General features: G+C 52.0%; 8 protein-coding genes across 8 annotated transcripts; 3 read left to right on the top strand and 5 right to left on the bottom strand.

Moving 5' to 3' along the window:
* Positions 1–197: 197 nt before the first annotated feature.
* BDW70DRAFT_150405 (Cupredoxin) lies at positions 198–1,995 on the bottom strand (the record flags this gene model as incomplete). Its single annotated transcript, XM_073739153.1, has 2 exons — positions 198–1,682; positions 1,738–1,995. 2 exons carry the CDS (start codon positions 1,993–1,995, stop codon positions 198–200), a joined length of 1,743 nt encoding a protein of 580 aa, XP_073595781.1.
* Positions 1,996–5,577: 3,582 nt separating this feature from the next.
* On the top strand, positions 5,578–7,347 carry BDW70DRAFT_168291 (major facilitator superfamily domain-containing protein; the record flags this gene model as incomplete). The annotated part of the gene is made up of 3 exons (XM_073742423.1): positions 5,578–6,117; positions 6,180–6,333; positions 6,383–7,347. The coding sequence occupies 3 exons, from the start codon at positions 5,578–5,580 to the stop codon at positions 7,345–7,347; spliced, it is 1,659 nt and encodes a 552-aa protein (XP_073595780.1).
* Positions 7,348–7,530: 183 nt separating this feature from the next.
* BDW70DRAFT_168290 (uncharacterized protein) lies at positions 7,531–9,274 on the bottom strand (the record flags this gene model as incomplete). Its single annotated transcript, XM_073742422.1, has 3 exons — positions 7,531–7,621; positions 7,673–8,844; positions 8,903–9,274. 3 exons carry the CDS (start codon positions 9,272–9,274, stop codon positions 7,531–7,533), a joined length of 1,635 nt encoding a protein of 544 aa, XP_073595779.1.
* A 310-nt stretch (positions 9,275–9,584) lies between these two features.
* BDW70DRAFT_168289 (putative choline transporter Hnm1) lies at positions 9,585–11,352 on the top strand (the record flags this gene model as incomplete). The annotated part of the gene is made up of 5 exons (XM_073742421.1): positions 9,585–9,669; positions 9,732–10,040; positions 10,106–10,150; positions 10,209–10,564; positions 10,624–11,352. The coding sequence occupies 5 exons, from the start codon at positions 9,585–9,587 to the stop codon at positions 11,350–11,352; spliced, it is 1,524 nt and encodes a 507-aa protein (XP_073595778.1).
* Positions 11,353–12,326: 974 nt separating this feature from the next.
* BDW70DRAFT_160122 (uncharacterized protein) lies at positions 12,327–12,854 on the bottom strand (the record flags this gene model as incomplete). The annotated part of the gene is made up of 1 exon (XM_073740792.1): positions 12,327–12,854. The coding sequence occupies one exon, from the start codon at positions 12,852–12,854 to the stop codon at positions 12,327–12,329; it is 528 nt and encodes a 175-aa protein (XP_073595777.1).
* Positions 12,855–14,689: 1,835 nt separating this feature from the next.
* On the bottom strand, positions 14,690–15,364 carry BDW70DRAFT_136545 (uncharacterized protein). The gene is made up of 2 exons (XM_073736884.1): positions 15,255–15,364; positions 14,690–15,202 (listed from the first exon to the last, which is right to left on the bottom strand). The coding sequence occupies exons 1-2, from the start codon at positions 15,324–15,326 to the stop codon at positions 15,062–15,064; spliced, it is 213 nt and encodes a 70-aa protein (XP_073595776.1). The 5' UTR covers positions 15,327–15,364; the 3' UTR covers positions 14,690–15,061.
* Positions 15,365–16,925: 1,561 nt separating this feature from the next.
* BDW70DRAFT_168287 (putative feruloyl esterase) lies at positions 16,926–18,513 on the top strand (the record flags this gene model as incomplete). Its single annotated transcript, XM_073742420.1, has 4 exons — positions 16,926–17,196; positions 17,250–17,375; positions 17,418–18,070; positions 18,162–18,513. The coding sequence occupies 4 exons, from the start codon at positions 16,926–16,928 to the stop codon at positions 18,471–18,473; spliced, it is 1,362 nt and encodes a 453-aa protein (XP_073595775.1). The 3' UTR covers positions 18,474–18,513.
* A 251-nt stretch (positions 18,514–18,764) lies between these two features.
* On the bottom strand, positions 18,765–20,427 carry BDW70DRAFT_160119 (CFEM domain-containing protein; the record flags this gene model as incomplete). Its single annotated transcript, XM_073740791.1, has 8 exons — positions 18,765–19,081; positions 19,136–19,203; positions 19,254–19,636; positions 19,688–19,758; positions 19,805–19,841; positions 19,893–20,077; positions 20,149–20,287; positions 20,335–20,427. 8 exons carry the CDS (start codon positions 20,425–20,427, stop codon positions 18,765–18,767), a joined length of 1,293 nt encoding a protein of 430 aa, XP_073595774.1.
* Positions 20,428–20,538: the final 111 nt, after the last annotated feature.

Below are 20,538 nucleotides of genomic sequence, written 5' to 3'. Positions count from 1 at the left end.
GCTGAGAATTCCTTCGCCCTCTCTATTGAGCAGCCAGTCATCCAAGACGGCTGGTTGGAGCACCTCCCCAATATTTTGACCTGCCGACAGGTACTAGCAAACAACACACCGTCCCTTTCCAGCGGGAATGAAGTACGGATGTATTTATTACTAGAATCGGATATGACATTCTTGCTATGTTATTTGTACGGAGTACTTCACACGTCAAAATCCTGCACTATTGGATCCCAGGTCCCATTCCCGTATGCCGAACCCCCGTACGTCAAGTAACCATCATCAACTTGCCCCGTCTTTGCCAGAATGTCCTCACGGTCGCCAAATGTAAACACCGTCTGCATTCCCATTATCATATGCTGCAGCACGTGACAATGGTACATCCAAACGCCTGGGTTCGTCACCCGAATCCTCCAAGCTCGCCAGCCAGAGGGGACGAGCTGGCTGGTCTTCGAGCGGTACCGATAGAGTACCGATGTGTCGCGCTGGATCGGATAGGTACCGCGTAACCGTATCTCATTTGCCGTCGCATTGTAGAGACCGTCGCCGCCGCCGATATCGTAAAAGTGCCGGCCGTGCGCGTGGAAGGGGTGCGCGTCCACGCCGCCATTCTCGACGGTCCCTCGGTTCTGCCAGACGATCTCAAGAACCTCGCCTACCCGGGCCGGAAAGGTGCGGGTGATGTTGTCGAAGCCGTTACCGCGTGTAAGGGCCCGGTGGTAGCTTGCGTCGAGGTCGAGCTTGTCCTGATAGATGTCGACCAAATATGGAGACTTGGGAAACGACTGCACCCAGTCGTACCCGTTCTGCAGCCAGATGGTCCGGTCGCTGACGTTCTGGTGGACGTCGATGACTATCCTGCGCGTCACCTCGTCGAGTATGGGAAAGTCTTCATTCGGATGGGCCGGTTCGAGCTCGTAATCCAGCCAGCCCTGGACGGTGGTGGCAACCGGCAGCGGGGGAGGCGACGGCACTGTAGTTAGATCTGGTGCTGAGTCCGAGGTGTAGTCGAGCACAGCGAAGCTGGTCAAGACTTCTGGTCGCTCCAACGTCGTTATCTGGAGATAGAACTGCCGTCTGTCGAGCGCCTTCAACTGATCCTCACTCTTTGCTGTCAGAAGGACACTGTATCTCTGGCCGTTGCCGATCTGCAGGAAGCCTGTCTCCAATGGCTTTGTGTAATGGCCATCTGCCTCGATGATATGCATATGGTGGCTCTCGATCGCCAGCGAAACAAAGGAGAGTGCCGTTGCGCCGATGAATCTCAGACGATACGTCTTTCCCGCCTCGACGGAGATCGCAGGCAACTTGCATGCACCGGTAGCATTCGTCGCAGGCCGACTTTGGCCATTAACCAGGATCGCTTCTGTCTCGCCGCTCCATGTGAAGTTGGTAGAAACTAGTCCATCAACGATTCCGTCGTCGGGCTCACTAAAGTAATCCGATATCATCACCGTTCGCTCCTCGTCATAGTGGTAGGGAGGCGGCTCGCTCGAGACGACAATCAGAGGACCCTTGGCTGTGACACTCTGAAAGTCGACGTGAGAGTGGTAGAAATAGCTCCCTGCAGAGCCGGGCTCGGGCTTAACTTCGTAGTCGAAGAAGTGGCCCGGGGGAATCGGCCATTGGCTCGCGGCCGGGGATCCATCGGAGAATGGGGCAGTGAATGCTGTAAGGCCATGCCAGTGCTGCGGCTGACTGAGTCCCGTCATTTTTGAAAGCAATGGCGGTTTGGGCACCTACAATTGTGGTATTCGCATCGGCCATGTCATTGTACACCCGGATCCAGCTGACCTCGCCATCTCGCAGCCGAAGTTCCGGGCCAGGAGAAGATCCATTGACTAGAACTGAATAGCGCTCTGAGCATGCCTCGCTGTAAATGTCCGCTGTAACCCGCAAGATATGGTCGGGTTGAAACGAGTGGCCGTGTTGAACGGTGCTCGCTCGACTGGACACTGCCAGCCCTAAGGGCAGGGCCAGACTGCTGTAAATTGCATGCATTCTGTCAAAATGCTTTCCTGTGCCTGGCGATAAGCTGACACTCCCTCCTTATAAGGAAATATCCTTAAAAACATAATACGAGACGTTCACAATGATCGGCATCCATCAGCAATACGATTGGTCTCTGCGTAAACGGCTGCAGGGCTCGATTGGGGCCCAATCCGCAAAAGAGCCGAATCCTGCGCCCTGGGAGGCCTCAGCCGCACTAGCGGTGCGGACAGTTCACTGTTTTATTCACAGTCTTGCAGGGGGCGATCAGCATTCGAGAAGGCTCAGCTCTTTACAGCCCACGTTGTGGACCAGCCTCGGCATAAACGAACCACGTTCTATTTGAACACCGTGAACTTCAAGTCCAACATTGATCAACGGCAAATACGCGTACTGCAACTTCCATAAAATGTGTTCGCATTGTAGTCTCCGCTCATTGTGCTAGGTTCGTTCTGGCCTACGTTTGGGCACCTGTGCCACGGCCTGCATTGTCCTCGCACAGACGCCCAAAATCTGATCTGTGTAAACGCAGAGTTGTTCAGAATAGTAGGCGCTGCATTGCTCCTCAAGTCTCCGAGTAAGTGACTTCTCTCGACAGAGATAACTACAATGGGGAAGATCAGGCGACCTGCCACTGACCAGAGCTTGGAAGGATCAGTCCGAAAATTCAGAATTCAACCAGGTGGCAGGGAACAAGCCATTGACAAACAGTCCCGACTCGTGCTATTAAAGGTCCATTATCCAATTATAGCCTCCGTAGCAACCGATACCATTTTTGTCTGGGGTAAGTCTCTACCGGCTACCCATTTGCTACCATTGCTGACATCAACGTGATGTAGTCCGGGTATTTTAGAGGTTATGTCTATCTATTCGAGCAGTCAGAGTTTGAATATGAACAATATGGCGTCGTTCTTGCCAAAATCCTGTCGACGAATCGAACGAGGACTATGCATCTCCGTCGGCTACTGCTTCATCCATAGGGATACCGTTAGCGTCAGGCCAGGGGCGACGCGACAAGCCGTCGCAAACTTTTACAAAATATCGGGCAGCAATCTAATGCGCTGCGCTGAAATAAGGTCGGGTACTAGCCCCTCAAGGTACACACCCTTATATAGGTGGTGGCACCGGGTAGCAGGCAGGGATGGGCATGACACAGGTATGGCCAATCGTGTTTACGCAAAAGCAAGACCATAGAGATTATGACCAGCCTATCTCCTGTAGAGCACGATGTAGCATGAGAGTACTGAATATTATCTAGTCAAGCTGCGACAAATTGTGAGCCCACTACAAGATTCTGGATCAGTCTTTGAGCTTCTCTCATCGATCCAACTGCAACAGCCAGGATGTCTGCCCGTTCCTGTTCCTTAACGGCCACATTCCCGGGTCAAGTAATAAGCTGCCACCTTGTATTGATCAGAACGGTTAAAAAAGTTGAAGGCGGGAGGTCGTTCATGTTCTAATCTCCTGATGCTCAAGCCAGGCCCTTGGCTCTCAAGTCCCTGGGTTACTGCATGCAGTAGAGCCTTTTCCCGCCTCATTCAGAGTTTTATCCATGCATTCCCACTAGTTCTGTGACTGAAGGCTCGGGGTAGCAAGGGTGACGCAACTCACGCCGAACGCCATTTTCTTGTGGGATGTTTGTGTTGTCTCCCTTGCAAGGTAAATATCCAGCAGCCTGGTGATGCCTACCACTCTGTGGCACTGTCGCGGCACCGCAACGTTTGCCAATGCGTCCGGCTGTTGTGAGCTGACAGGGTATTCTTGGACCTGCGCGCGAAGTTGCACTGATTTGTGAATATCGCTTGCAACGATAGTCAGGCATGCGCTTGACCATTGCGGCTCCTCGAGTGGATCAGCAAGTGTTGAATCCCAGGCTCAGTAGGGCTATCAAGGGAACGTTCACCTAGAGATCCCTCCCCATCAATCAGCAGCCGCTTGGCAGTCTGCGAACCAACCCTAGAGTTCATGTTGGCAAAATGTACCGGGCTCTGCCCGACGTCCTTGTTTACCCTGCCTGCGAAGGCCCGCACGCTTGCAAATGATTTGAGGTATATCGGCCAGGCGCGTACGGTGCCTCCGACGTACCTGGTCAGGACATTCTACAAAGCCATAGGCAAATTAAATTAAATAAATTAATATAAAAGAATACATCAAGAAAGCCTCGTTCGGTTTTTTTTATGATTCCTTGGCTGTGGTCGAGTGCTCAAGAATGCAAAAAATCTGGGTCTTGTACTGGACTAACACATAAGCGATGTTAACGTTCATGCCACTGGTTGTTGAACCTCTGTTCATCCTCCGCGATTGTCAAGCTTAAGCTCCTGTAGGGCTTGCAACTTCAATAGTCGACCTTATTGGAGTAGGCGAATGTGTCGAAGGTGTTATAATCTGGAAACCATCAAAGTTGACAAACCTGCAAGAATATATATCCACAAAAGCATAATCATTTATCCACCATATCAAGTCAGTCAAAGCACTTTAGTTATTTCCCTAGTAAATCTTTTACCTATCATTAACCACAAGTTTCTCCGATAGGGCGCTCGTATCCATGAAAACCAGAAATAATAATGGAGAGTGAGAGAGCTACCGACATAGCGAGGCCTCCCAATTCTCCCAATAAGCTCAACCATCTCCCTCCAACGGTCCATTTGCACAGCTATATCGTGTCTTTCACTTGTTAGCGGCCTGGAGTTAACTTCAGCAGCCGAGAGCACGATGACAATTTTAACCTGTACCCTTTCTGCAGTTGCGCAGTTGAACTACAGGTGGTGGGCCAGCCCAGGAGCATAGGACAGTGACGTCATAGGCCGGACAACAATAGTGCTACAAACTACGGGGACGTCTGCGGTAGTCAACATCGTATAGTAGTTCATCATTGGCTCGCATTCATGGGTCATACTTGTAGCACAGAAGAACGACCCATGAGCCTGCATCTGACAATAGCGAAAGGTGTGATAAGATCTCAGAAATGATATCATACTCGGACTAGATAATAGGACACCCGATGCCGAGGAAACGGGCCGTCTTTCAACGCATCCAGCCCCGGCTCAGACTACTCTGTACGGCTCAAAGTCGGGAGCTGTATTCATAAGCTGAGGAATGCCGAGTTGTGCAAATTTTGGTAAGCTTATGCCGTGCACAAACCGAGGTGGAATGGCTCCTTGCTCTTTAACTCTCATCGGCAAGCCTCGGCTGTCTCGGGATACCGAGTTCATCAGATACGGCCCATAGGATAAGCGCAATCCTGCATTACATGTGCCCGGCGAATCGCTCGATACACCGATTCACAGCGTGTGCTCTAAATTCCTGCCCTGATTAAAAAATGACGTATGGCTACCGGGCGCAGAGGGTCTGGGATTCCACAGTGGGGTATCTGTTAGTGCGACGGGTCTCGCTGAGGGAATCCGGTTGTCTGCTTGAGACCATTGCTTGTACCCGCTAAAATATGCCCTACACCGTCTTTACTGACGCAATTCGGCCTAGAGTAATGAAAAAGAAAAGAAGAAAAGATCGTGGTGTCACGTTGGGCGTATATGAAGATGGCTAACACCGCTCCCACCTCCCTTTGGTCCAACCTTCCCACATCCACGGCCACCAATGTCAGACCGCGAGATCCAGCAGGCACTTGAAAGTCACCGCCGGCCGCCCTCAGAGAAGGAGGGGAACCCAGACTATGGTGGCACGCCGGACGCGCCTATCATCCCCGACACCAGAATCGAGAGGGCCGAGAGGGAACATGCCGCTATCGAGAAGGAGAGTGTCCGTTCCGACGGGAAGCGCGAGCTCAAGGAATATGAATGTTACGAGAAGCTGGGATACTGCTGGCCGGCGTGGAAGAAATGGACCTACCTCGTCGCGGTCGCCTTTGTACAAGTGTCCATGAACTTCAACACCTCCGTCTTCCCCAATGCCGTCAAGCCACTCTCCGAGGCTTTCAATATCAGCGAGCAGCATGCGAGGACCGCTCAAATGGCGTACCTGGTGACATATTCTATTGGCTGTGAGCTGTGGGCGCCATGGAGTGAGGAATTCGGTCGATGGCCCATCCTGCAGCTGTCCATGTTCCTCATCAATATCTGGCAGATCCCGTGTGCTTTGGCACCCAACTGGGGGACTATCGTTGTCTGCCGTGCACTGGTATGGTTTCTGAGTCCCAGTATATGCCTGCCTGCCGGCATTCTGTCAGCTAACGGAAACAGGGTGGTGTCTCGACCGCTGGGGGCAGTGTGACGCTTGGTTTGATTGCAGATCTGTACGAGAAGGAAACGCAGCAGTTTCCACTCGCCTTCATCGTTCTCTCCTCGTGTATTGGAACTAGTATCGGTGGTGTCATCGGCGGCCCAATCCAGCGCTGTAAGTAGACCCCAGGTCGTCCCTCCAGTGCTCAACTGACCCGTCCTAGTCCTGCATTGGAAATGGTTTTTCTGGATACAGCTCATCTTCGGTGGTGTCACGCAGGCAATTATCTTCTTTATGCCTGAGAGCCGTTCGACCATCATCATGGACCAGGAAGCCAAGCGCATGCGCAAGTCCGGTGAGGATCCGAACGTCTATGGGCCCAACGAGCTGAAGAAGCCTCGCGTCTCGCTCAAGGAAGCCTTCCATATCTGGATCCGTCCGTTCCACATGCTGTTGACCGAGCCCATCGTCTTCTGCCTCTCGCTGCTGTCTGGTTTCTCCGACGCCCTAATCTTCACTTTCCTCGAAAGTTTTGCTATTGTCTACGAGCAAGGCTGGGGTTTCGGCATCCTCGGGCAGGCCTGGGCTGTGATCCCTATCAACCTGGCGTACTTCCTCGCCTACTTCAGCTACCTTCCGTTCTTCTGGCGCGACAGACATCTGCGCACAAAGATCGAAGGGGACGATATGCCACCGGAACGGCGCTTGAAATGGCTGCTGTGGCTTGCTCCATTGGAGCCCATTGGCCTGTTTGGGTTTGCATGGACCTCCTTTGGCAGAGAGCGCGGTATCCCGTGGATTGCTTCCATGATCTTCTCGACTTGTGTGGGGATCGCCAATTATGCCATTTACCTCTCGACTGTCGACTACATGGTCGCGGCGTATGGTGTCTACTCGGCGTCTGCTACTGGTGGTAATGCCTTTGCCCGCGACCTTCTCGCCGGTATCTCGGCTATGTATGCGACGCCCATGTATACCAACATTGGTGACAAGTGGCACGTCGAGTACGCATCAACTGTGCTCGCCTGTCTCTCCTGTCTGGTGGTCATTCCAATCTACGTCTTCTACTGGAAGGGACCGCAGATCCGCGCGAGTAGCAAGTTTGCCCAGGCGCTTGAGGCCGAAAACAAGACCAACCAAGGACGCCGCGTTAGTCGGATGAGCAGCCAGGGTTGGGGCTCGGTCTAAGCTCTAGAAGTTCGAAACAGTGTATATACCCCATCGTTCATCTGGATATATTCTATTTCACAAAGTGCCACGAATTTATGACCAGTATTTGTACATATTTTCTGTCTTGTTTATTACGGAGCCGATAAAAGGAGATGCAATGACAACCAGGTGCTAGAAGCCTGAATTGACCTGTTCCTGCTGCTACTTTGTAAGCTCGAACTGGAATTCAACCCGCGGTACATCCGAGGTATTTGCCGGCATAGAGAAAGTCGCATTCCAGAACTCGAAGCCACTGGGTCATATTAGCCATAACCTCCCCGGTAGACAGGAATAATCAACTTACTGAATGACGTCGCAGGCGCCTCCGAGCAAGCCACAGAACGAAATCTGGGGAACTGGGTCTACGGTGCCGCCGACCTTGATGCTGAGACCGTCCACATCGGCAAAACTGCTGATATCCCTTTTCTTACCGAGTGGGTTGGCGGCGAGAACGAAAGTGAATGTGCTCGAGGAATTACCAAGAGGATAGGTGAGGTTCAACGAGTACGGTGCGACCTCAGCCTTCAATGCGGTCTCGGTGGGATACAAGTTGAAGTAGCCGATGGACTCGTCAGAACGCAGCCACTGAACGACTGAGGGACTGAAAGAGCTGGAGTCCTTAGAGAAGCCACCCACAACGCTCTGATTAAAGGACTGGGTGCCGATGCTCAGGTTGGCTGAAACCCAGGTAGTGACGTTCCGCGGCTCATAGTCGGCTGGAGGGGCATAAACATGGCCGTTGTAGGTACGTTCACCGGAGAACGCGGTTAGACTCGAGATTACCGTGTCTGGAATCAAGGTCTTATGGAATCCGGAGAGGACAGCAATGACCGGTGCGACCTCGAAATCATCGGCATGGGCAAGCGTCCAGATGGGAGAGGTCGTGTTCCAGGCGCTCTCCTTTCCAACCAGCGCCCATACCCAGAGGGACATGATGGCGACGTAGTTGTTCATATCATATCCGTATGACCTATCCCATGGGCCGGCAAAATTCCTCATATAAGGGTTCCAGAAGAGTGACTCGTACTCCCATATCTGCTCGATGAGACGTCCCGCGTTACGGCCAATGGTGGCGTTCGTCGATCCCAAGTACTTCGCTGCAATAGTGAGGGCGTAAAGCGAGACCCCTGCATATGTTGGACCGTTAAACTCGGATAGTGTGTGGTTACGGTCAAAGAGGTCGAGGAAATCGGATGCGTCCGCATCACCAGCGGCGGTCATATTGGCATGGTTCAACCGACGACCCGTCCATGAGCTGGCCACGGTCCTCATCAGCCAGGCGTTCGAATAGGCTGGATACAGATTGTCCTCGTCCACGCCGCCGACGCGGTAGCTGTCGCCTTTAGTGCTGTTGTACACGCTTTCGAGGATCAGGTCGCTGAGGTCTGGAGGCAGAAGGTGCTGGAATTCCTCGTAGATGATGATCAGCGCGGTGCCAATGAATCCTCTCCAATTGGGATCCCACGAGTTATAGATCTGTTTGCTTCCTTTAGCCGTGAGCCCTGAACGATCGATTCCTGAGACGGAGACTGACCACCGGAGGATAAGCCGCAGTGCCGACGGTCGGCTGCTCGGGGTATTTCGTGTAGTCGCCGTACCACTGCACTGTTTCGTTCTTCTCCTGATCGCCAATGACATTCCTGAGGATCTTAAACGCTTCCTCGGCGTCGCTGCCCTGATTCCGCTGCAACAGTCCAATCGAGTACCAGACTGATGACCGCGTTTCATGCGGGCCAGCAGCTAGCGGGAAGTAAAAGTAGCGCAGGTATGAAGCTGCAGGATCGTAGATGGCGTCCTGCAGTGTCATGGACTCGTCGAGCAGGCCCTGTGCATGGTAGCTCAACTGCGCGCACTGCACGGCCCTGGCACCCAGCAGGGGGAGCAACCAACGGGCCTTTGCCAGCATTTCGAGAAACGAGAACCGAATGGACCGCGATTCTTGCCATCGCCGTCGAGGTCTATTTATTTATTTTATTGGCTTACCCCGCCGGAGCTCGCTTACAGAATTGGAGTAATGGGGAAGTCACTAGGGGTCACTAAGAACGAAACCGGTCAAAGATTGACTCCAACGGCCCGGTGGGTGCACTCGTCTCTCTTATCTCATGATTATAACAACAAATGATAAGCTGATACGACACTGGGGATACTAGAACCCCATTTAAAAAGCCTGGTCAGCCCTTGGGAAGACCAGTCCGCGGAAAAATCCGACAGCCAAGATGAAGACGACCAAAGAGATCAGTGTCTCTCTCGCGCAGGATGCGTCCGACATGGATGCCGACGAGCTACGCCTAGCTCAAATGGGTAGATGAGCCACCATATTATATTTACGTACAATAAACGAAGAAAAGTTGCTGACCAACCAGGCCACAAGCAAGAACTGGAGCGCCACTTCAGCATCGTCTCCCTGATCGGCCTCGCCTCCACGACAACAATCTCATGGACAGGACTCGGATTAAGTATCGTGACGGAGATTAATGCGGGGGGGCCAAGCGCGATCATCTATGGCTTTATCCTGGTGACGATCATGCAGTCGTTCCTCGGTGCATCGCTGGCCGAGTTCGTCTCCAGCTACCCAACCGAGGGAGGCATGTACCACTGGATCGCAGCTATTGCGCCCAGAAGGTTGAGCGCCTTCTTGAGCTTCGTTACCGGCTGGTTGACGGTGGCTGGCTGTAAGTCTGCTGCAGACTTGCAGACTCGTAGACAAACGACCCGAAGATAGGGCTGACAGTTGTAGGGATCTTCACCACGGCATCGACCAACCTCATCTTCGCCCAGATTGGTAGGGTTCGAGCCAAATCGCCGGCTCTAGTCCATGTTGAGTGCTGACCGTCCCCTAGTGCAGGCACTATACTCGCTCTACCACGCGGACGTGGCGATCCAGACGTGGCAGACGTTCATCATCTACCAAATCCTCAACATCCTGACAGCCTCTGTTGTACTGTTCGGGAACCGAATCATCCCCTCTCTCAACAAATTCTCTCTCTTTTATCTCCAGATCGGCTGGTTGGTCGTCCTCGTCACAGTGGTCGCGTGCGCTCCGACGCACCAGAGCGAGGAATTTGTCTTCCGGACTTGGATCAACAATACCGGCTGGGACAGCAATGTCATTTGCTTCATCACTGGCCTCGTTAATCCACTGTATAGTCTGGGTGGTCTGGACGGGATCACGCATATAACTGAAGAAATGCCCAATGTAAGCACCACTCGATCGTCAGTGGAAAGCCTTTGCTCGTACTAACAAGGGGATAATAGCCCTCGCGCAACGCCCCGTTGGCAATCGGGATAACTCTCACTATCGCATTCACCACCGGCCTCAGCTATCTCATTGCCCTCATGTTCAGCGTCCAGGATTTCGCCGCGTTGTCGGATACCAATACCGGCCTGCCTCTGACCGAACTGTTTCGCCAGGTGACCGAGTCCGTCGGCGGTGCCTTTGGGTTGACCTTCATCCTCTTCATCGCGTTGGGCCCTTGCGTGGTCTCGTCCCAGCTGTCCTCGTCGCGAGTCCTGTGGGCCTTCGCCCGCGACAGTGCGATGCCGTTCTCCGATACATGGGCCCGGGTCAGCAAGAGATTCGGCATTCCATTCAACGCGCAGCTCTTGGTCGCCGCCGCCATTGCAGCCCTTGGCTGTCTCTACCTGGGCAGTAGCACAGCATTCAATAGTATGTTGGGTGCTGCGGTCACCATCAACAATGTTGCGTACCTGATTCCAATCTCCACTAACATGTTGACTGGCCGCGCCAACATGCATCGAGGATCGTTCCACATGGGCAAATGGGGCTGGCTCGTCAATAGCGTCACAGTCGGATGGCTTCTGTTTGCCATCATCTTCTTCAGCTTCCCGTACAATATGCCAGTGACGGTGGAGAATATGAACTACACCTGTGTCGTGGTGGGTGGGATACCTATCCTCATTCTGGTCTGGTGGTTCATGGGCAATAAGCAGTACAGGGGCAAGATTGCACGGGCCAAGGAGTAACATGGCCTTGGGTGAATATGGAGGTAGTGCAGTGACAAATTGAGGCAGCTCTCAAATTCACATGAGTAGATGCAGGTGTATAGGTATTCACCGCACAAAACCGTTGACCGTCGCGCCATGGCGTGCTGGGAAAAGTATCAGTCGGAAGCCCTAAATTGTCCCACGCAGAGCTTCTACAGTTGGAGTCGGCGTTCTACCTGGTAAGACTGCAGGTAGGCTCAGGGTTGCCAGCCCTTAGTGGGGTTCTTCCACCTATATGAAGCCCATAACGGAGGGTATTCACAATAGGCTCTAGAATTTCTGTTCCAGCCCAGCCCCTACGCCTTATCCATATATTGCACTTTGAATTATTTTGAGCAGACCTACGATCTAGCCGTTTCAGGCTATCGGTGCATCTTGAAGGGACATCCTACAGATTTGGTCATTATTTAGTAATAGGCAGTCAAAGCCAACGCCAGAAGTGCCTGATGACAAGGTACAGGATCCATGGTTACGGCAGCACACTGGTTCTTGATATTTTGTATATTCCATAGAGTTGTAATTATGCTGGTAGAAACGTCATTTACGCCCAGGGGGACGTTGTCTGGGAGACGTTGCGCAAAATCCAGCCGATTCCTCTACTAAGCATTTTGCCAGCTAAGATGAATATTCGTGCCAAGTGCATAATGCAACGTGCTTGTGAAACCGAATTATAAGGTGAGGAGAGAGCAAGGTCGCAAGTCGCCGGAGAGTCTCTCCTTATAAGGGTACGATGATAATTCATTGATAAACGCATCCATGCAACCCCATTCTTCTAAACGTTCGCAATCACAGAAGCAACGCAATACTGTCCAGGTATTCTGCTGAGATAGTCTGGGAAGAGAAAGGCAGTAAATGCCCGTTTAGTTAGTTTACATGTCAAGTTAGTTCAACCGATTGTGGGCAATTGAGCATGCTCAAAAATATATATTTGCCATAATAATAAATAACCGTGGTTAAATACCATCATCAACCATTGCATTGACCAACAAAACATTGCGATCGCCGTTAGTCTCACTCCATTCGTCATTGTAATTCAGTCCATACGGCCAAAAGTGACCGCCACCGCAGTTAATAACGGCGTCTGCGCCATCCCACGATCGAAGGAGAGGAAGGGCAGTAGGCCAGTCACCGTCTGCGCAATGCTGATCAAAGGCAGCCGTCTGTCCAACGCCCAGAGTGTGCGAAATTTCATGCAGTGCTGTGCGTTCGTTCATATAGGAGCGATCGCTACCGAATCGAATGGTGCCGTCGTAGCTTGCCTCGGCGGTCGGGACGCCGGGGACATAGTAAACATAGATCGACTTGCTAGCATCACCAAGGCGGGCGTGACGGGCGACGGCCGCTTTTATTGCTGCTTCAATCCGGCTGTAGGCATCGGATTCGTCGGCAGAGGGATTGGCGGACTTGTCCAGAGACCAGGTCAAGGCAGCGGAAGCGCAGGAGGCAGTGGCAAGCACAGCAGCAAATAGAGAGGTAAGCATGATGGGCATGAAAAAAACGAATCTGAGTCTAGCGACTGTCAATTCAATCAAGCCGGGTGGGAGAAGATGGGACAGTGTTGCTTTTATATTCTTGGGTCACATGTGGTGAGCGGAGACCTACCCGTTGGCTTGTCTTCAGTTTATTAAACTACGGTCAGATATTGACGCACTGCAACGGACTGACCCAACTCCACCACTCCCAGGCCTAGTAAACAAACGCCAAGGGCAGTTGGACGGAGTCGGCCTGATGGATGTGCCCGCCAAGGGACGATCCCTCCTTGCATGTTTCAGCATGAATCACAACCGGCAGCCCGTCCGCTCTGTAAGTGGGATGTACGCAGCTGTTGGACGTGAAGCCCAGGAGCTACATTTTCCTCGCACGATAGTTGCAGATATATAATCCTCAAGAAAGACGGACACGATGATTCTCCCTGCTTGTAACAACGTGTGAATTAGGGCAGTCTCATCACCCCCGAGCGAAGAGTGACCATTTACCGCAGGGTAGTCGAGCTGAGCCTGGACAGGCTCCTGGTTATTACGGCTCTGAAGGTGTAAATGCGGACGGCGAAGACCAGCGTGACAGCCAGGGTCCGCAGCCAGCGGAAATGAACAGGTACCGCAAGATACCGGAAAGGATAGGGTATCGACCAGTATCAAACTAGCTTGTCCAACAAGATATAGAGCCCATCCTGTTCGTGGTGATACCAATGATTGCCAAAATGGATAGTTCATGGATCTGGCAGCCGAGCAGTAGTAGGCCTGTACAGTGCTCATGAAGAGATATTATCAGACACACCCATAGCTACGATACTGCTAGGCGATGAAGGCGAGGTCAAGCAGAATCCATCGATCAGCCTGGGGCAAACTTCTCATACGCCTAGATGCCGATCCGACAAAAAATGGCAGGGTACACCAGCGGTGTGCTCGCGGCTGATATAAGAGTTGTAAATCGCGTTGTCTGATATGGCACCTGTAGCCAATTCCTGCAGGTCACGGCCGGGATACTTGGTGCCAACAGAAACTGTTAATAAAGACAAGACTGAGACCCTGTATGAGTTCGAGACGTTGGCGCCAGAAGCAATCATAATTGCAAGTGATATAAGTCCAAACCGGAAATCGGCGCCTTACAAGGTGTCTGCGGGACAGGTGGTGAGGGTAACCACGCTTGCAGAGAATGCTATCAAATTAGTCAGTCTGAATCAAACACCTGATGAGTGTTGGGAGCCCAAAGGATGAGATTGTTACGAGAGAGTGCCTACAAAAAGGCATAGTTCCGAAACAGGCGGATGCACAGGCTGAGCTCGAACACCTTGGCTTTTTGGCAAGCAGTGTCTGAATCTCTTTGTTTGTATTGCTGTAAGAACTGGCTTAGGTGAATTATCAATGTAGTTCTGGATGGATAAGTGCTAGTTCGGCATCTAGTTGATTTATACTTGGTGTTATAATCCATGGATTTCACGGCCCCTGCATCTAACAGACGTGTCTCAGTGCAAAGCAGCGCCATTATTCACTACCAGGCCAACTCAGAGTAGAAGCAAATTTCTCCGGTTCCTCTTCCCATCCGCAATTTCATTCAACCTGTTTGCATCCTGCAGTGCTAAGGTGAGGTCCTCCAGCCTGCCCGGTTCAATCCGGTATCCCACACAGCCTCTCCAGCTCGTTCAGCCAAAGCACTTTGACCAGTCCCAGGGTTATGACTTCCCGATCCACGAGGTACAGCACTGCTTGCACCTGCATGGAGATGCGAGCAAGTTCCCGGAGAGTCTCCGGAACGGCCTCAATCCGCTCGAGGATATCCTCGTTGGTCATGCCATTGTTATATTGGAAGTCGGTTTCATCATTACTGAGAGGACGGGCGTCAATGAATTCTGTGAATGCCGGAATCCGCACAAGGACTCGTCTCCAGGAATCATCCCCGTCCTCGAAAGCGTATAGTGCTTCGTTATCGAGGATCTCGTTTTCCAGATACCCTGTCACATCCGCGGCCGTTGCCAACTACTCGTATTTGGTCGCGAGCGCGGGGTCGTAGCATGTCCGCAGCCAGAGCGGTGCAGTCTGGCCAGAGCAGAAGTTGAATGCACTGATCTTGCGCCCCTGTGTGGTCTGATTTGAGCCGAGAATTTCCTCGGTGAGCTCCTTGGAGGCCGCCGCTGGACGAACGGCGCCTACTAGGGACTTGTAATACGGCTATTGACGAGTTTTACCAGTCAATCCAGAAAGGCAGAAAAGCGTCTTGGCGCCCGGACCCATCGTTGAAACAATGTGAGGCGCTGGTATTCCCAGGCTAATTGTTCCCATTGCCGTTTGCTTCCCTCTTCACCGGCTGGGGTGTTGTAGTCCCATTTTTCCTGCGGTGGTAAGGTTAAGAGGCTTGCTTGGTAGGCGAGGCGGGTAGCATACAAGGCCGAACAGGTCAAACGGCAAAAGCCCGAATTGAGTGTCCTCTAGTTCGGACTGCTGTTCGAGTAGCATGGTGGGTGGCAATCTCGCAGTGTTTCAGCGGGTGCGGGTAAGACGGAACTTAGAGGCAGGCTGGTCGAGGGCGAAAAGAAGCGAGGGCGCCAAGGGTTCTTATATGAGCAAGTTTCAGATCAGGCGCACCGTTCTAGAGAATGTACTCATATATGATGGAGCTGGGATCGCTGTGGGTGACTAAAAAGGCTCCACGTCAATCGGCCGCTCCATCCCTGCGCCCCGTAGCCTATCGCTACACTTGGCCAGCTTTAGGGTTTGTATGAGAAGCGTGCAGCAAGAAAGATATAAGGAGGCCCCGAGTATATGACCTGGGAGATCACGGCCCTCCTAGGAAGCAACGTCATGAAGAGATTCTCCGTCTTTATCCTCACTGGGGCAGCCCTTGCATACGCCCCGCGCCTCAAGCGGCCCGATGGCCCTGTTGATCCCTTCTACCTCGCCCGACTGCACGTGGTATGACACTGCGCTGGACAAAACGTTTGACTGAGACTACTTTGAGTCAATTTGGGCATTGACACATGACAATTTGTCTCTTACGTATGTGCTACTGTTTTTCCACAGTGCCGGCGTCGTTGGAGCTAATAGGCTTAAAAGTGAGAACCCAGCCGTCAGGGATGACTGCAGCGATGCCTTCCAACCATCGCCCTACTATTTTTTGTCCATGGAATCGTTTCAACGTTCGCGATGGATGAGCAAATTGTACAAAGTAGCACATAAAAGGGGTAAAGATTATGCCCCATCCCGCATACAGCCACTGGCCCACGCAGCATGGCGCAGGCCTGGTCTTGCAGGCGTCCAGTAGATGCCAGTGCAGCACCCGCCAGGGGAATGTTATACCAAATCGCCCCTCGGCAAACTAAAGGCAAGCCCATAGTCAGTCACCAAGTGATAAATATACCGGAGAGCCCCCATCACCCACGTGAGGAGACGAGTGTCGCGTTTGGTTGTAGCGAAGAGAGGCAACGTACGGCAGAGTGGTCGAACTGAGCGTGGAACAGTTGCTTCTGGTTATTGCGGCTCTAAAGATACCAATCCTGATGAGCCGTTTATTCCCTGAAAGCTTAGTTTCTGTATTTTTTTCTACTTACACTCTCCTTTCTTGTGGCCCTAGGACCATACTTTGCAACATGGCAGTACAGCGTTGACCATGGCTCCTCCATCCCCGTAAACAAAGCTTGAGAAAGCCATCTATCCACTATCCTGATTATAGGTGCGAAGGCATATTATCTGTAATCTCAAGGCGTGGAAGCCTAGATTCCTCCGGAACCCCGTGGCGCGCCCCGACGCAACCTAATGTGTTCTCCTAACCCTAAGAACACTCCAAGTGGAACCAGTCTTTTACTGTTCAGTCTTAAGAGATTAGTCAAAGCCGAGTCCGAGTACGAACATTCATTTTGAGAACAGCTATTTCATAATCGCGCCGTAACACCATTCCCAATAGAAGTCAGACAAAAATAAATGGTACGTACTGTACCCCATCCTGGCCAGAAATTTGAGGTATAAAAACACTACTGGAACGGGAGAACCTTCAACAATCATATTATTCCTCACGCTTTCCTCGCGTTTCTGGTTTGACCTTAAATTATCTTACTGGTCATGACGAACTTTTCTCTTTGCTCGCTTGCAGGTATTCAGACCCCGACTGTGTTCGGGGCTGAAATTTCTCTTTCGGCGACTTGGGTCACTAACTGCACGTCCTACATCCCGTACAGCTTCAACTACAACGGGGATAAAATTGACTTAGAAAATGCCAAATTCTGGAACGTCACCGTGCAGTACACCCATCCCGGCTACAAGGATACCATCACCGTTGAGACCTGGCTTCCCGAGCCGGCCAACTGGAACGGCCGCCTGCAGGCAACAGGGGGTGGCGGATGGGCTGCAAGCTGATTTGTGCTGGACTGGGTAAGGATACTACAGGACCCCGTGCATGGGCGGTCACCAACCCGGGCGACGTGGGCTGGGTGGCGGTGGAAAATTCTGGGTCGCGTGCCTACAATGACCAAGCCATCATTGGAAAAGAGTTGGTGAACAGGTTCTACGGACGTGCTCCTGAGTATTCCTACTGGAGCGGCTGCTCATAGGGAGACCAGCAGGTATTGATGATTGCCGAGCGCTATCCCACAGCCTACGACGGTATAGCCGCCTCTGCCCCCGCCCAATCCTTTACCAAATCTACTTCCTCCCTCTACTATCCTCTCATGATGCGCGTTTGGCATAGAGTGAACCCGCTAGTCTGCGAACTGGACTTCCTGACAAGTGAGGCCATCGCCTACTGTGATCCCCTGGACGGTGTGGTGGATGGGCTTATCTCCAACATGAGTGCGTGTAACTACGACCCTTATACTGCCGTGAACAAGACCTTCATCTGTGGCTTCTTGAACAGCACGATCGCGCTCAGTCAAGGCGCCGCGCTCACCGCCGACGCCGCCTTGTTGGGCGCGCGCACCACGGACGGCCGCAAGCTCTGGTATGGGTACAACCCGAGGTCTGTCATCAGTAGTACATTTGGTGCTCAACCAGGATACAACAGCTCATTGACCACCGCCGTGAAAGATGAGTGGTTCAATCTCTTTGTCGCGAGAAATATCAGCTTTAACACAGCTGACTTGAGCCACAAGGAGTACAAGGATTTTTTCAACCTCATCATTTCCGAATATGGCAGCTCCTGGAACGCAGACAATGCAGACTTGCACGCTTTCAAGAAAGCTGGAGGCAAGCTCCTCACATATCATGGCATGGTACGTCCCTTTCCTCTCTTCTACTCCTCATGTTGCCGAAATTATCGAAACTCTTACGCTGTAACTTACCCATCGCGTGTTCGCCGAGCAGGCCGATCCAAGTATCCCCACCAAGGGTACTGAATACCTTTACAATGAATCCCGGGCGTTCTGCCCAGATATTCAGGACCTTTGGCGCTTTTTCGAGTCGCCGGGTCTGGGGCACTGTGCCGGCGGCCTCGGCGGCCAGCCGACCACCGTCCTCAAAGCTCTCCAGCGCTGGGTCGAAAATGGTATTGCCCCAGACACCTTGCCCGTGGAATACCCGTCGCTTGGAAATGGCCTCTACCGCAATCTGTGCCATACATTGGCGGCAATATCACCTCGGCTGAAAGCTTCCGTTGCACTTAAGCGATGGGGATGATACGACCACTGGGGCTGTTGTGGCTCGTCTTCGCACCATCGACTTAACTGGATTTTAATTCTTGCATTCTTCATCTGGAAAGATGCTAGATTTTTCAATGGCACCTTATTTGCTGTAATATTTTCTACTGAAACATTCCAGAGGCTATGAAGCCGCGCGCCAGAGGCCGCATAGCAGAAGGCACATAACATAAAGTGTATGCAGATCGTCAAAGAAGTCAAATAATATGGCTGCATTAGGAAAACATCATAGAGTAATATACAGGCATTATACAGGCGTAGAGACACAAGACTAGCCTCTCTCAGACCCGCGGTCATCGAGCTGGAGAAAGCCATTGGAAGACCTTCGGGGTGATTTACCCACGTAGTCAACGGAGTAAGATACCGTCTTGGAGATATTGACCTTCTGTAGCGGGACTTTCATTGAGTGGTTGGACCGGCTGGGTCCATTGTACTGGTTCTGCAGTCCGGCGGAGGCCTCCCCAGTCGACACGCCGACGATGCCCGGGGAGAAGCTGGCGAGCATGGCTCTGGTAGCCGGAAGACAAGCGCAGGTGATGGCGATCTGACACTCGATGACAGACCAGCGATTCAGGGCCTCCATTTCATCTATGTTCCTTATTAGCCATCTGTTTCTGCCCGAAGCCAGGGGGAGGTGCTGACAGGTGGGATTGTCGTTCGAACTGTTTTGCGAAAAGACAATGACACGGACAATACCGATGATCGTGAGACTACGTGGTCGATTAGTTCCAGGCGCTCGAAGTGAAGGCATTACACTTACACTAATCCCGAAGCAAACATGACCGCCACGCCGATCTTCTTTCGCTGGGACAGACTCAGTTTCGAGACCTCATAAATAGGCATCGCGACCATGACAACGTCGACGATGATGTTGACGATTCCATTCGCGTAGGTCGCGGCAATAAAGTTGATGCACTTGCCCTGCTCGAGGCCCTCCCATTGAGTCCAGGCTAGATGGACAGGTATACAATGGAAGCTGTCAAGGAGCATCCAAGTGATGGCGATCGCGGAGTTGATTCCAATCATGATGTATCCAACCCAGCGGAAGGTGCTGGAACGGAAGATCCGAAGGAGGAAGAGACAGACCGAGATTTTGGCGAGCGATATCAGAGCTTTGTATGCTAAAACGAACGCGTAGAAGCGCTGTGCGAGGAATGAGGATCTGTCAACTGGGCCCGGTATGGCGAGACGTACCTTGTATGCTTTGGTGATGTTCTCTTGGGGATAGATATCCCATATGTTCTTCGCAAATCCGTAATCAATCACTGAAAAGTTAGAAGCTATCGCATAGGAGGAAGCATCAAAACATACTGGAGATATTGACAGAAAAGACCACGATTCCCAAGGCCTGCCTATATTAATGATGTCCATCAATCAGTATACAGTATGGGTGACTCACATAGGCTACCGTTAAAGTGTAGTCGTCCGAGCCCCATCCTCCACCGAGATGCATAGCTTTGGTGACCATTCGAATCACAAAGAGAATTGTGGCAATGGCAAATGGGATAATCGTGCCCGGGTCTGCCTGAGGATAGCGCTGGGATATAGGAATGTCACATTGGCGCGAGCCAACATATTTAGCCACTAATCCACGGTCTCGTTAGACATGCAAATATAACACCCAGCCGTTCTACCCAGCTATATGCGACACCTACGGAGTGCATCTTTCATAATGCAGTGAGACGTGACACATTTGGACAGGGCCAACTGGTAATTCTCGTCTGAGCACAGACATGTTGTGTCGGTAGGTGAGCACGACGTCTGACTCTCGATCAATTGTCGCTGACAGTCGACCTTTTTTCACATTAGAGTTGGATCACTGAGACGACGGGAGTGCATACAGCGCATTGAGGAGGACTCGGGAGCTCCGCAGTCGCAGTCCAGACGAAGCTCAGGAGAGCAACAATGTAAACAACGAGAGCGTATCTGTGCATACTGACGGTGAACTCTCTGGCATTGAGGAGCCGAGAACTTACAGATGGCCAGCTGCCATATAAAAACACTTATCAACCACAACAGACAAGCCCCGCCAACGTAGCCTGACG

The sequence above is a fragment of the Aspergillus foveolatus genome (genome assembly GCF_047715535.1).
Source record: "Aspergillus foveolatus strain CBS 279.81 unplaced genomic scaffold BDW70scaffold_25, whole genome shotgun sequence".
Classification (NCBI taxonomy): Eukaryota; Fungi; Ascomycota; class Eurotiomycetes; order Eurotiales; family Aspergillaceae; genus Aspergillus; species Aspergillus foveolatus.
This window is presented reverse-complemented; position numbering and strand designations above follow the sequence as displayed.

Excerpts from the sequence above, each read along its gene's own strand:
- BDW70DRAFT_136545 (XM_073736884.1), bottom strand. The coding sequence starts at position 15,326 with ATGCTACTCGAACAGCAGTCCGAACTAGAGGACACTCAATTCGGGCTT. Across the intron at positions 15,203-15,254 it reads CGTTTGACCTGTTCGGCCTT|GAAAAATGGGACTACAACAC; the intron begins GTATGCTACCCG and ends TTACCACCGCAG.